Raw genomic sequence first — 14,365 nt, 5'->3', positions numbered from 1 at the left:
ACAAACAACACGAACGGCCAATGACAATGAGAAAAGGCCACACTGAACCAATCGTGTGACTGGAATAGAGTATGAGCCACGTCAGGTTAGGCTGACACACAAAGCACAAAGTGTTGTGCAGCACATATGCTAACATTTGAACTACCGCAGCCATACACACCAGTGTTTGGGGGTGTTAGCAAGATAAAAGGGAGAAATTTGGGCTATTTAAAGTCCGAAATAGAAGCAGACAGGACTGTGTCGAAGGCAGGTAACACCACAAGTCATGTGAAGCAGCGCCATACTTTAGATTACACACAATGCAAAACCATACAGTCTCAGACTCTTTCTTCTTCCATACCATACCTTATGACAAAAACTTCACTGTAAAAGCACAGTCAAAAATATTAGATTTAACTCTGTGATTTACGTAACTGGCCCTCATTACCAACCTGGCCATAAACATTTCTGTCAGACAGCACTGAGACACTACTGCACTTCTTGCATCTTTTTAAAAAATGTATTTTTGTTTTGCTTTGGAGTAAAGGGTGACCACAATTGAGTAAATGTACAAGTTTGTACATTGTATTTTGTCTACAGTGTATTTATCTTCATCTGACTAAAAATAAAGAATACTTAAACCAAAATTAACCTCCTCTCTGCACATAACAGCAGTAAAAATGAACCTTGAAGCTTGCGATATATATTGATAAACTGCGGTGAAAAAAATGACAGCGATAAAATCCCCCCCCCCCCCCAAAATGTCATAATCAGTGCGTCCTTATCCCTTGTGTTACAGCGATTCATGCAGATAACCATCGATGATCTGGTGTGTAAGCACTGCAAATGTCTTGTCATAGCAGTACAACTGCTATGCATGAGCACATGAAGCTAAAGCATCTGAGAGGGCAAATACAACAAGTAAGCACAGTCCTGTTTAATTTCAGTCCTACCCAAGCATGATACATGGTTATCAGCACGCAGAATGTGTGGGAGCTTAGCTGTACATATTACTCCAGTGATGAAAAGAATCCATTTCATTTGAGTTTTTAAGTCAAGAGCCTTAAAAGCTTTTCTTTCTTTTTTTTTTAAATTTGACCAAGAATCTTACATAATTAATGTTATAATACAGCAGGAATGTGACAATTACAAGATGATCAATGAATAAAATGGTGGATTATGTTTTTGGAGAACCTGTAGAATAATGAATATTTTAGTTCTTGATTGACTTTCTGAGGAAACAAATTATGCTTCTCACACTTTGATGGATTACCAAGGTGGAGAAACACCTGGTGACTCACTAAGCATTTGTTATTTTTATCTTTGTTTATACGTTTCCATATGCAATCAGTTTACTAGCAAACAAATCCCTTGCTCTTATTTTTAATTTCAAACACTGCAAACCAGCTACCTCTAACGCATCTCTTTCTTTGATTTTTTTACATTTGCAATCACCTGCTTCGCTGCTTCAGAGAGGATCTCATTCTGCAATCAGACTCACTAACTCAGCTGGCAATGGTGGAACTGATTCTGCACTGGAGATCTATTGCGAGCTGTGGTTACAGAGCAGAACGAGAACTTGACTAGCCAGCTGCAAGTTGGTGGAGTCTGTCAGCAGCATAGGAGACACACTAGAGAGGCAGCAGAATGTATTGGCTCCTTTTTACTTTGTTTAAACTCAAAAAGGGAACTAGGGAATTCAAATATTTGAAGAGTCAAAACTTTTTTTAATCATTCATTCAGGACAGCATGCATGTGGACGTGCACATGTACAAGAACCTAACCAAGGGAAACACTATAGTCCCACTATTACAACTACAACCTAGAGACATTAGAGAGTGAGTTAGAGATTGCAGGTTCACCAAGTTGTTTCCGTTATGAAAATGACATGCTACAAAGGCTACAGAACAATGTTTAGGTTCCGTGTATGTCCCATGTTTACTCTGTAATTCTGCCTGCCACCAGGTTTGAAGTGTCCCAGAAAAATGGAGGCTCAATTGTGCTACCTAAACACAGTTGACTGCCAATTTAACAGAAAAAGCAGAGGATGCACAATGTTTTAACCTTACCACCTTAAGCAAACTATCTTTTAAAGCAACAAATATCAGGTTTAAAAATTTACTAGTATGACAGCAGTTCCCCAAACACTGAACAATACAGTTTACAGGCCCCATCTATTTTACACTAAAGCTGAGGAACAGATATAGAGACAGAGAGGAAGATAAAGGATTCAAAACTAAGAGCAAGAGAAGATAAGGATGGACAAAGGGTTGTTTATAGAGAGTGCTTAAGCTGTTGATGATGCTTAATGATGATGAATGATGGGCTCTTGCCTACAACATGGTGCTGGGATCAAATTGCTTGATTATCACGTAACAAATACACTGATGGGAGAGTTGAGGGAGAACAGCAGTGGCAGCTGAGGATGATTCGGTGAATATATAATACCAATTCTGAGCTAATATGTCACTAGCAGGCAGAATATGTGTTGATATTAGACTAGTGTATGAACGCAGAACCTTTTTTATACAAACAGTTTGTTAAATTTTAAAAAGGCAAATTCATGAGGATCAATTCTGACATCTGATTATTCCAAAATTTGAGCTTAAGCTGCAGAAAGTGTCTTCCATAGGCGGGTGACTGGCTGCCAAAATGAAAAGACAGTGCAGTGCTCCCAACACTGTGGAAGATAAGCAAATGAACACACGGCAGGCAGAGACAGAAAGTAAAAGAGCGAGAGAGAGAGAGAGATTGTGTGTATGTGTGTGTAGGCATGTAGGGCAACAAGCCTTGGGATGAATCTGTTCCAGTCTCTTTCTCTCTCCCCTAACCAGCTGAGCCACGGCTGCCACATGCACTCTCTCTTGTACCTCCCCTCTTCCTCTCTCTCATCGTCTCTCTCTTGCTCTCACTCTGTCTCGCTCTCACACACACACACACACACACACACACACACACACACACACACACACACACACACACACACACACACACACACACACACACACTGTTAAATCCCTTATGCCTGTAGCGGGAATGATAAATCCCTGCGGAGTCCTGCACTGCACTGCCCTGCCAGAAAGGACGTAGGGCTGGCTTGGAGTGGTCCTTGCTTGGCTGGATGGGCTTTATAGTAAGGAACAAGAAACTATCAAAGAGTAACAACAGAGAAATTTCAATCTCAATCACTGGTATTAGCAGGTACGAGACAGGTGGTGAATTATTTTATTCCCACAGCCCTAGATGACATTACAACTGCGAATGAACAAGTCTATCTTCCAGAGGGAGCTACATGACATTTAAACTTAACATTAAAGCTCGTCATAACTGAAGCAAGGTTTAAACTTCCTGGGCAGACCCCTGCTATGATCTTTTTTGCATGAAACAACGAGCTTGTACAACCTCGCACAGACACACAACATGTTCAGTTTTCAGCCCAGTCAGTTTCAAGAGTGAGCCACAACAAAACAAACGCATCATCAAACCCTTACAGCTACTAAAATGAAATGCAATTCATCAAGTTGTTGCATCCTGTTTTAAACTGACTATGGTGGCAGGAGAAAGCAAGAGTTCACACCACACCAATGCTATTGCACAAAATCAGAGATGTGGAACAATCACATCCAAGGATGTGGTGCGCTCATTTAGTAAACTGCAAGGATTCCCACTGATGTCTCAGTGAAGCAATCACATCCATGGAAAAGAGACAGAAATGCTTATATTCATACTGCATGAGAAAAAACTAAGAATTAACAAGGAGTGTTAGTGGTATTTAACATTTAAGGTTTTTTGTAATTCCAGTCAACATAGGATTACTGATCATTAATCTGTTGTTCGACAGTTTCACAACATCCATCTCAAGACAGAGCACAGCATCAACTGTAATGCAAGGCATTAAACAAAATGTGTGGACTGTTTTGCAAAACTACTACTAGTGCTATGCCACAAAAGCCTCTGGCCCACACTGGGAAATTCAATTTATTCCCTCTATTTTAATGTTGCATTTGAATTCAATCAAAGCAGATATTAATGGGCTAGACTAAAGTTATAATGCCACGATTATAGAAGACAGAAGCAGTCTTTTAAGATCTGCCATGTGACTCAGATTATAGCCGGTGCATCTCTCCCTCCCGCTCCTTCCTTTTCTCCATTTCACTCCTCCGATAACCCCTCCTCCCTCAGAAGGCATTTTCTGTTTTCCTTCTCTCTTTCTCTCTCTGCTATCCACCTGCCCCCTGCTGTGTGTATCTGCCCTGGATTTCCCTCCAGAGATGAAAGGATAAGCAGGTCAGATATCCTTGATAACTGCCACACTTTCGAGTCCCCTGATGTTGAAACATCACAAGCAGCTGCTTTCTTTCAGTGCGTTTACTTAAAGTACGGCACGAGGTGATGCCTACAGCATAACAGTTCACTATCTGGCTCTTCTGCAACATAACCTCTCTTAAAGTAAGTTTACGCTGAGTGTGTTTTAAAAGTTACATTGTGTCTTTTTTCATGGATCAATGCCTAAACATTTGTCCCAGACAAAATAGCATGTTTAGATTGGTCCCAGCCGGGGACAAATTAGCCAAAAAACAAACAAAACACAAAATAACTGAAGTCCAGCTGCACCAACAACCTCCCGGCTGCTGCCTTCAACTGGCATCCCTCTCATCCTATACAAAGACAGCTTAGACCTGCTCTTAAAAGGGCTGAGACAGGACTTTGAATCAAGAGCTAATCAAAGACCCATCTGTAGGTGTGTTTGGGATTTTGGTCTCCTTTGAGGTTCTCAAAAGATCGCAGAGCTGCTGCGTACTCAGACAGCAGAAAGGCAGGACCCACCCTCCACTCATCACTCTTTGCCATGTGCAGATCTCAAAATGACCTTCAGTGAGACCAAGAGTGGGCGAGTGGGCGTCCACAACGCCCAGCATTTGTGCAAAACAGGCTGTACGCAATGACAAACATGTGTAAACGCATCTGCATGTACAAATATCTATTCTATCATGTGACCACATCTGTTTTGAACAATGTCCAGTCTTCATGGATATTCCTAAAAATATTTTGAGAGTTTTTATTTGTTCACACTTGTTAGGGGACAACAAAAGCTGTGTGAAATCTTCATAGAAGTGTATCTGCAAAAACCTGGATAAATAATGAATAAACTCGTGGTGCAACTCTGTGTCAAAGACACAAGACGACACAAGGGCTGATATATTAATCACTTGCCATATAAGCCCCAGTTCTTCAAAAGGATGGAGAGCTTAAGACACATGACAAAAACATCATCAGGACTCTTTTTCTCTCTTTAGCACTTGCTTGTCTAATTGCATTTCCCTCCTTCAGTGATGTAAATGGAGATGTGTAATCATCAAAGCAAAACAGAGGCTGTTCTTGGCCCGCTGTGCAACTCTAATTAATACAACCTCCTCCATCCAAACGTAATTTCCATTTATTTCAGTCCGTCTACTCAAAACACAGCCGTCTAAAAAGCCAGAGGGATGGCTGTTTCTCTAAACTGCATCTCTTTTCTTGTGGTACATTCAAAGAAGTGAGCAGGGATGACTGAAGGCCAAACACACAGAATGAGGCCAACATTTAGTGTAGTGAAGGAAAGTTAAGGCCAACTCCTCGCTGGATTAACGTGTATTCATTTTCAAGTAGTTAGATATCAGTTAAATGACTGATTATATTACATAGTGATTTAATGAAAATCCATAAATGCTAGGTATGACAAGTCTAGTCTTAAAATCATTACTTAAACACTTTTCACTAAATTCTGGAAACAAACGCAGCCAGATATAGTTTCTTTTCTCTTCCCAGTGCCACAACATGACCTTTGGCACCCAATGGAAAGAAGTTTCCCTTTCAGTCTTATGACAGAGACATATTCTCCCCAAACTGTTATTTTATTCTGCAGATCTACCAAAACAAACTGAAAAGCAGCTTGAACTAAGATTAGGGTAGATAAAAGGCTTTACTCTTATTCACTCTAATATCCTTATAACAACTGAGTGGAAGTTAAATGCTTATAATAAATCACACTAACCCAATGGCACACTAGCAGTGGACAGAATTGTGCAATAACACCACTGACCTCTGAGACATGAGGCCAACACACCCACATGTGTAACTCTATTCCAGAAACAATGCACCACAACATTTTATTACAGTTGATCATCAACTGTGGAATTCTGTGGACTGTGACAAATACCGGTGCGGCATAGGAATCCAGCACTACTCATTAGTGGGAGTTAACATGTGGCTATTGATGCTGGACTGCAAATAACGTTAAGAGCACAGCTAACAGCAGGAATACAGGAATGTTAGCACGGTCAAACAGAAGGTATAAGTTTTATTATTGACAGTGGAAGATGTAATTTTAAAAAAAAAAAAAAAATTTTGGGCGTTTTTTTTGGCTCTGTTTCTTGAATTTGAAAAGAAGACCCTTGGTTTTGAGAAGTGTGAACAGTCTGCCTACAGGAGAGAGGTTGAACGTCTGGTGTCCTGGTGGAGCCACAACAACCTGGTGCTGAATGCCCAGAAGACAGTGGAGATTATTGTGGACTTCAGGAAGCACACAGCCCCACTCCCCCCCCATCATCCTGACTGACACCCCCATCACCTCTGTGGACTCATTCCGCTTCCTGGGTACCACCATCACCCAGGACCTGAAGTGGGAGCCCACCATCACCTCCGTCATTAAGAAAGCCCAGCAGAGGATGTACTTCCTGAGGCAGCTGAAGAAATTCAACCTGCCAACACGGACGATGATGCAGTTCTACACTGCAATCATCGAGTCCATCCTCACCTCCTCCATCACCGTGTGGTACGCTGGAGCTACTATCAGGGACAAACAGAGACTGCAGCGTGTTGTGCGCTCTGCTGAGAAGGTGATTGGCTGCAGACTCCCATCTTTGCAGGACCTGTACACCTCCAGGACATTGCGGCGTGCAGCTCGGATCTCAGCTGACCCTTCTCACCCTGGACACAGTCTGTTTGACCTGCTCCCCTCAGGCAGGAGGCTCCGGTCCAGTCGCACCAGAACCTCTCGCCATAAGAACAGTTTCTTCCCCTCTGCTGTTGGACACATGAACAATAACCATATGACTGTTCCCGCTACTAACACATGACCCTACGCTGTGTTCACTGCATCATTCCATGATTGGCACTGATCACCACCTGCACTCATGTATATATCTTTCAACGTAGCACTCTTAATTCTTATTCTCATGTATATATCTCATGTATAGCTCATGCACATATCTTTCTACGTAGCACTTTTAATTCTTATCCCTACTTTTATTTTTTCATGTCTATTTAAGTGCTATTTATGACACTATGTTTGCACTGAAGCACCGCAGCAATTTCCTAATGTTGTAAACCTGCTCAACATTTGGCAATAAACCCCTTTCTGATTCTGATTCTGATTATCCAAAGCTGAAACATAACCTTCCCATTAGGGATTGTTTCTGGCATGAGTTTTGAACACAAAAATATTAATTATGTTACAAAATTGTATCTTGTTTTTTTAAGCTGTTTTTTATCCAAAATATATTTTTTTGTGTTGTTGTTTTTTTTTACCTCCGCATGATAGGATGTAATGGGTGATAAGGCACCTAAGAAGATTTTTGTTGAACAACAACCTTTTAAAAAGAATGTACTTTCAAGTACCAGGCATGAAACTGATAAAACGTGTTAGCTGTTGCGATTAGACAATACTGAACAAACAGGAAAAACATGCAAAGCCAAAGATGACTACAGCCACAAAGAACTCTTTAAATAATAAACAGTAACGAGCCCCCTGCAAACTACGTCAGGTTAAACAAGCATGTCGCAACTGTACCAAAACTACGTGAGGGTGATCTTCCAAGAAAAGTCAAGCAGTTTCCAGTAAAAATCTAACAGTATTTTTGTTTTAAATACCCATCCCTGCTTCCCATAACTAGAAAGTGTTAAATTACACCAATTCATCAAACTGAGCCATGAACTGGAGAATTGTTCAACAGCATCGACTGGAAACTGTCCCAACAACTACATAGATAATGAAACAGGAGGCTAACTGACTAGTCTGAAAATAAGAAAACACAAAAAAAGTGTGGCTAACATTTGCAGTGCTAGCAAGTCTACACACTCGCTTTCTTTAAAATGGGCATCTGTGTTTATCTTGCATTTCATTCTGCCACAGCCCATTTTTATCTTCTAGATGACAATACAATACAAAACATCTATCCTACTTTCCAACTTGAATAATACTGGCGTGGCATGACAGTTTGGCCACACCAGCTTTTATCCACTGGTGCCAACTATCAAAGGTAACAAGCTTGACTATCTAGTGAAATAATCAACCAACCTGCCCTTACTACGTGTAATGGTCAGACAACTGTGGTTCTTCAACTCCCGCCTTCATCAGTGTTACTAAACCTATAGTCATTCCATAATAGTAGTGGATGTGGGCTATTGTTGCTTAACTACTAATGCTAACACTTTTTCCAGACAGCACAGAAAAGCTTTTATTCACAAATATATAAAGAAAATGTTAGCTAGTTTAATTAAGTTAGCAATCATGTTACAGCTAAACAAAAGATATTTTCTTCCCTTTTTGGTCTGAGTTTAATCAGTAAAACTGGCTGCTTGTGATCTAGCAGGGTGCTAAAAGTAACCAGCTGAAACTGCCATCGTGATGGTAGTTTCACTTTAAACAGACAGTCTTACCTGCTGTAGTAAAAGTCAGCGTTTCAGCACAGATTCCCCAAGAGACAGAGAACAACTGAAGATTGAAGAGCTAATTTTACACCAATCAGCATATTAACCACAGCGGGCTCATTACCAGCCTCAAGTATCACTCAGTAGTGAGTTGTATGAGAAGGTGTGACTACAACCATAAGATACAGTACAGCATGTCGTCATCAGCTCGCATGAGGGAGGAGGTTTCGTCTGACTGGAACAACCGCCCAAACCTGAATCTCACTACTTGTGATAGACAAACACAGCACATTCCTAATTCGTCAAAGTGAGGAAAAAACTAATAAACAGTAAAACCCTAAAAGACAAAAGACTACATAATCGTCGGGAGGTGTTTTAGAGCCAACATGAGGTCTAATCTACTTAAATTCTCTTTCCAGAATTTTTTTTATTTAGACATGAGTAAAATACAAGTGGTTTATAAAACAGCACAATCACATGTGTGTAACTGTTTTGCTAATAAACGCCTGGTATACATCATACCATCAGTACATAGCTTACATTTTATATAAACTAGGAAATTATCAAGGCTTAGCAGATATTTAGACAGATGAATGGATAATTACACACAGCAGGGACCTGAGAGGCATGCTATGGGACGTCCCAGTACAATCAACTTAATTTAGAGTTAGACCACCTACAATAAGACTGCTTCTTACTTATGGAAAGTGGTGTTTTCATCAAAAGTGTAGTGTTAAATCCCCCACAAACTCAATGTACTTTGTGGTCTGATCCATTCTTGGGTCTCTGAAATGTAAAGAAAGGAAGATCCCGTAGCAGAATTCCTGCCTCAGAGGCTCACTTACTTTTCATATCCATGGGGATTTCCTGCCACCCTTTTAATAAAATGAGGACTAAAAATCAACAGGTAGCTCAGCTGAGACATGGTATAAAAACCACCAGGCGATTTAACACTGACAATCAATAAAAGACAGATTATTTTAATCTAGCTCACTAGAAACTGCATAGTTGCTTGCAGGCTGTGTTACAAGGTGTGGATTTCAAAACACCCTCTGAGCCACACACACACACACACACACATACACACAGATGAAAACACCACCACCACTAAGCATCCTTCACTACCACAAGCCTACTGATATTCTACAAACTTATAAACAGCTGATTGGCTGGAAAATTCACCTTTGTTTGTATTTTGGCCCGTGCTAGCCTTCCAGTATATCATTCGCGTTACATAAGCCAGCAGCATAATGTCCACACAAGATTTTTTTTTTTTTCCCTGTCAGGTACCCACCTTATTTGAAGCTCTGGAGGTCATTTCCCCCGCTATTCCGGTTGAAAAGTGGCAGCTTAAAAGTTGTCCCTGTCTCTGTTTTGATAATCACTTGGCTGAGTGCGCTATTTTCCCTCCAGTCCAGTTCACTTTTCGCCCAGCTGCCGCCACGCCGGGCTACGTTGTTATTTTATTTGATCCAGGACGACGGGAAACGCCACGAATAGCCGTGTGGAAAGTCTAAAGTTCATTATCTTATCTTCGCCACCAGAATCGTTAGTCCACTCGGGTACAAAGTCATGGAAGAAGTGTGGGTTGTGGGGATGGAGAAAAAAAGGGAAGTACGACCCAAACAAGACCTCCTTACTTTGGTATTTCCGTCGCTAACCTCTGGATGAAAAGTTGGAAAGAGTAGGCATCACCAGGACGGTGTGCAGCAATGGCAGGCTGAGTAAACCTTTCCCTGCTCTCCGCTCACTGAGCAACGGCCGTGTCGTCTCTGTACGGAGCGGACCATTGCGCCTAAGTAGGGGTGTGAGTTCAGGGGGGAAACAGAGGCATCACGCATTTACTTTATTTATGACCATCCTATCATCATTTTCCTGTTAAACTTTACTCATCCGTATATTATTACCTCATCGTGTTTTTGTTTTTATTCTTGTTCTGAATCTACTTTTACCGCTGCCGATAAAGTGCACACCCCCACTATCGCTTGGAATTAACAGTCCGGGATACAATGAGGAGAAGCGACGCCGCTGTCCCTGCTGATGCTGAATGCTCACTTTCCCTGTGTGACGAAGGGAATGGTTTATTACACAAGGACTACTGCAGCCTTCCAAATCTTAATTTTGTGGGAGAGGGAAATCGCAGCTTGCACTCTGTTTATAAATACACCTTTTGGGCCTTTTTTTTAGAGAAGTGAAATTCACCGCATATCGGCGTGGAAAAAAAAATAGGCCACGGGATGCCTGCCCTTAGAGCAAAACAACGTGAGCAGAATATCTAAAGTTAGTTGCATAAGGAATGATCGAGACTCTATCCCCTGTCCTTTGTGTTTTTGTGGGTCGTATTGGGGCAGTTAGCGAGTCGATAAACTAAATAGGGAGACCGTATTTAAAAGCACGTGTAGGTACAGCCGGTGTTTGCGGTTGATAAGTCACCTCACAGGAAACCCCAAAAGCCAATGCAGTGAAATTTCTATGACTTCCTAAACCAGAACCCGCCCTCAGGATGCAACAATCTCAGTTTGCACTGTTTCACAGTTTACTTCTCTTTCCAGCAAACAATGGCCTTTGAAATATTAAAATAGGCTAGAGGAGAAGAGATGACGAAGCAGTGGCACACAACTAAGTTTTCAGTGTCCAGCCATACGGTGAACGTGAAGAGGAGGATATAAACACAAAGACACACCCTGTTTTTTTCCAAACAAACCGAGCAATCTCACCCCCCCAATCTAGCTCCTCTAATGATCACTTCCTCTGTGCCTCAAACGTGGAGGAGGGTTTGGAGACAGTGTAGGTGGTCTAAGGAGTTAATTCCACCAGATCTAATCCAACAAGGAAAAAAATACCACCAAGCAGAAGTGTCAGGTTATATATTGAAGACTGCAAGTCAATGGTCACCACTGGAAAAGGCTAGGTCAAGTTGAGAAGAGGATCAACACAGACAAAGAACTCTAAAGCCTGCAGCCATAATTAACACAGGGACACACATGACCACTTTTAAAGTATATTAAAGGAAAAGATTCCTGGTAACGTTTTCACAACAGTCTTGCAAAAGTGCATTCACAAAACAGGCAGAAAAAAACCCCATTTAAACCAGGGCATACGTACTAGTATGGATGCAAGTCGCTCGCTCCTCCTGAAGCTCCTTAAACGCCTGTCAGGATCCATCAGGGCAGACAGCAGGATGTTTAACATGGTCACTCAGGTGTCAACTAACAATAATTTAAAATCAAAATAGGCAATTTGAAAAAAAAAATACAACTAACCGCCTTTAAAAATGGCACTAAAATGACAAAAAACCAGAAGTAATTCCTCTGCTGCTCGCAGCTCACTCTCATCAGCAGCTGTGATGGTACCTCAGATGTTCTTACAGAGAGGATCGGGACATTAGTGACACGTGTGATCAAAGCTATCTTTGTCCTCTATGCTTGCATCCCTGATCCCATCTCTATTTTTTCTTTCTCACTCTCACAAATACACACACACACACACAAGCTAGGAGATGTAGCTCTTTTTGGACAACAGGCAGCTTCAAAGCTCAGGTGCGCTCATGGAAGAGCAGGCACATGGAAAACAAAAGCGAACATGCAGACCTGCATTCGGCTGGAGCACATCACAAGGTTCACTCAACCCTGCCGCTCCTGCAGCGAAAAGCCTAATGTAGAGTGAAACCGCTTAATGTGCACCGCACACCCCAAAAATGTAAAACCGGATGTAGATGCGCCTACAAACATCGAGGCACTGAATTACACTATGATGAATAAAGAAGAATGCAATGTTTGATCTATACCAGTTGTTTAACACGGGAGAAAGCTCCTAAGCAGATGCTGACTCCCTGTTTTCATCTGTCCTGAGTTAGGAGTCTCTGAGAGGCCATCTGATCCCTCCTGCTCTCTGTTGACTCAAGGCTGCTCTGCAGATCCAGCACGGGTTTCTTTGTTTCTTTATGCTAATAGAAACCTTCTGGACAGACAAGAGCAACCGAAGTTCTCTATGTCACACAAGTGAAGTATAGCTAATCCACAGCTTTGACAATAATAAAACTGTCAATATGCAGGTATCATATTTTTTTTAATTATTATACACAACTGTGTGTGTTGCTTTTTCAGGGAGATTTTGCAGTGAGATTAGTTAACAATCCAATCAGTTGCAGTTTTATACTTTAAATATACTTTTCAACTGGATTTTATGAAAGAAGAAGAAAAAAGTACAAGGGGAAGGGGTGTGGTATGAATCAGTAATGATCAGCATATAATGTCACATTTCTGGTAAGAGGTCAATTGTTTTTAACCAGATTAGTATCATATGACAGGATTAGTAGGCATCTCACCAATGCACTCCTGACCTTCTAGATCAATATTGCTCAGGGTTTGTGAGGACTTAAGCTTTGTGTGGAGTTCAGGATTGTGGGATTTGATTTCAGTGTTTAGTGAAACAAGAACTTATTCAATGAATTCTCTTCTTAACCAAATACTTTGGCCTGGGTTCATTTCTGTCATTCATATAGAAAAAAGTTCAAAGTGTCTGTTGATTACACATTTAGATTGCGTGTCATATGTCGTAGGAAATTTTAGGTGAAAATAACATAAAAGTATTTGCTGTTCTCTCAGTTTCCCTCCTACCTTTCCCTCCTCGCGCGCGCGCGCGTGTGTGTGTGTGTGTGCATGTGAGAGAGAGAGACAGAGAGAGGAAGAGAGAGGCGTTATTCTTGCACTAACTGCTCTCATCATTCAAGGTTTCAGCCAGTAGCAACAACATGAAGTGCTGCAATGTAGCCTTTGTGTAGTCAAGTAGGACAAGAAGACAAAGTACACATGTCATTGAGTGCAAGAAGTGCAACACACACACACTCAAATAGACACTGTGAATCTAGAAGTACAGAGTTAAACTAAAGGAAATTAGGAAATTTAAGGATAGGAACTTTAAATAAATTCTTATCCTTCAATTGTAGTCAAAACCTAATGATGCTGTGTGTCCATCAAACCCATGGGCACACGCTCACACATGTGGGCTCAGGAATTCAAGAAACATGGATTTAACATGTCATAAAAAATAGTTTGATCTCCAAGGTCAAATTTATTGATCCATAAAACCATGAAAATCAAAAACAGACATTCCACTGTGCAGATAATTCAGAACACGGGGTAAAAAAAACAATAGTATAACAAACTGCCCAGAGCCTTTCATTATTTGAGCTGATATCTCACCACATGTCAGAAAAGGGTTCTCGCAGAGGACACACAGTGCCGAGGAGTTCACGCTCATAGCCTCTAAACCTGTTGACGCGACCAGTCATGCGGCCCTTCTTTCATGAGTCATCAATCAAGCCCGATTACATACAGCACACATTATTTTGGAGGAGCTTTGCACAGATAAACCGAAACAAGAATGGCATTATTTTTAAAAGCAGCTGGCTTGTCGTCCCTGCCATTGTCAGTTATATATATATTTTTTTATCCAAATCATTCACAACCACAGTGGAAGTTAGCGTGCGCGAGAACAGTCTGAAGTGCTGTTATTTCGAGCGACACTTAGTTCCACTTCTTCTTGTGATGAAGGGAAGAAAAAAAAGAAGCTTTTGGAGTACTAAATTTACCACGGTGGGTCAGTGGCTGATAGTAGTGAAGCTGGCTCCTTTTAATCTTCTGAAAACATTTACTCCAAGAGGCAGCCTGTGATCAACCAACCAAGAAAGTTT

The 14,365-nt window shown here is 41.2% G+C and overlaps 2 protein-coding genes across 10 annotated transcripts in view; one reads left to right on the top strand and one right to left on the bottom strand.

The window, feature by feature from the left end:
• The window catches only part of LOC309703837 (uncharacterized protein), a 435,129-nt gene extending 427,741 nt beyond the window's left edge, over positions 1-7,388 (top strand). Inside the window, exon 2 of the mRNA XM_082528755.1 lies at positions 6,455-7,388. Coding sequence (XP_082384881.1) covers positions 6,501-7,097 — 597 coding nt within the window. The 5' untranslated portion in view covers positions 6,455-6,500 and the 3' untranslated portion in view covers positions 7,098-7,388. The remainder of the gene's footprint in view (positions 1-6,454) is intronic.
• tjp1a (tight junction protein 1a) overlaps positions 1-14,365 on the bottom strand; it is a 104,113-nt gene that overhangs the window by 40,309 nt on the left and 49,439 nt on the right. The window contains exon 1 of one of the 9 annotated variants that reach the window (XM_082528311.1): positions 9,965-10,436. The exons of 7 other annotated variants lie outside the window; for them this stretch is intronic. In XM_082528311.1, coding sequence (XP_082384437.1) covers positions 9,965-9,988 — 24 coding nt within the window. In that variant the 5' untranslated portion in view covers positions 9,989-10,436. Of the gene's footprint in view, positions 1-8,679; positions 8,812-9,964; positions 10,437-14,365 lie in introns of those variants that run through there. One more of the 9 variants, XM_082528313.1, reaches the window with a different exon arrangement.

The sequence above is a fragment of the Aulonocara stuartgranti genome (assembly GCF_965226115.1).
Source record: "Aulonocara stuartgranti genome assembly, chromosome: 1".
Classification (NCBI taxonomy): domain Eukaryota; kingdom Metazoa; phylum Chordata; class Actinopteri; order Cichliformes; family Cichlidae; genus Aulonocara; species Aulonocara stuartgranti.
This window is presented reverse-complemented; position numbering and strand designations above follow the sequence as displayed.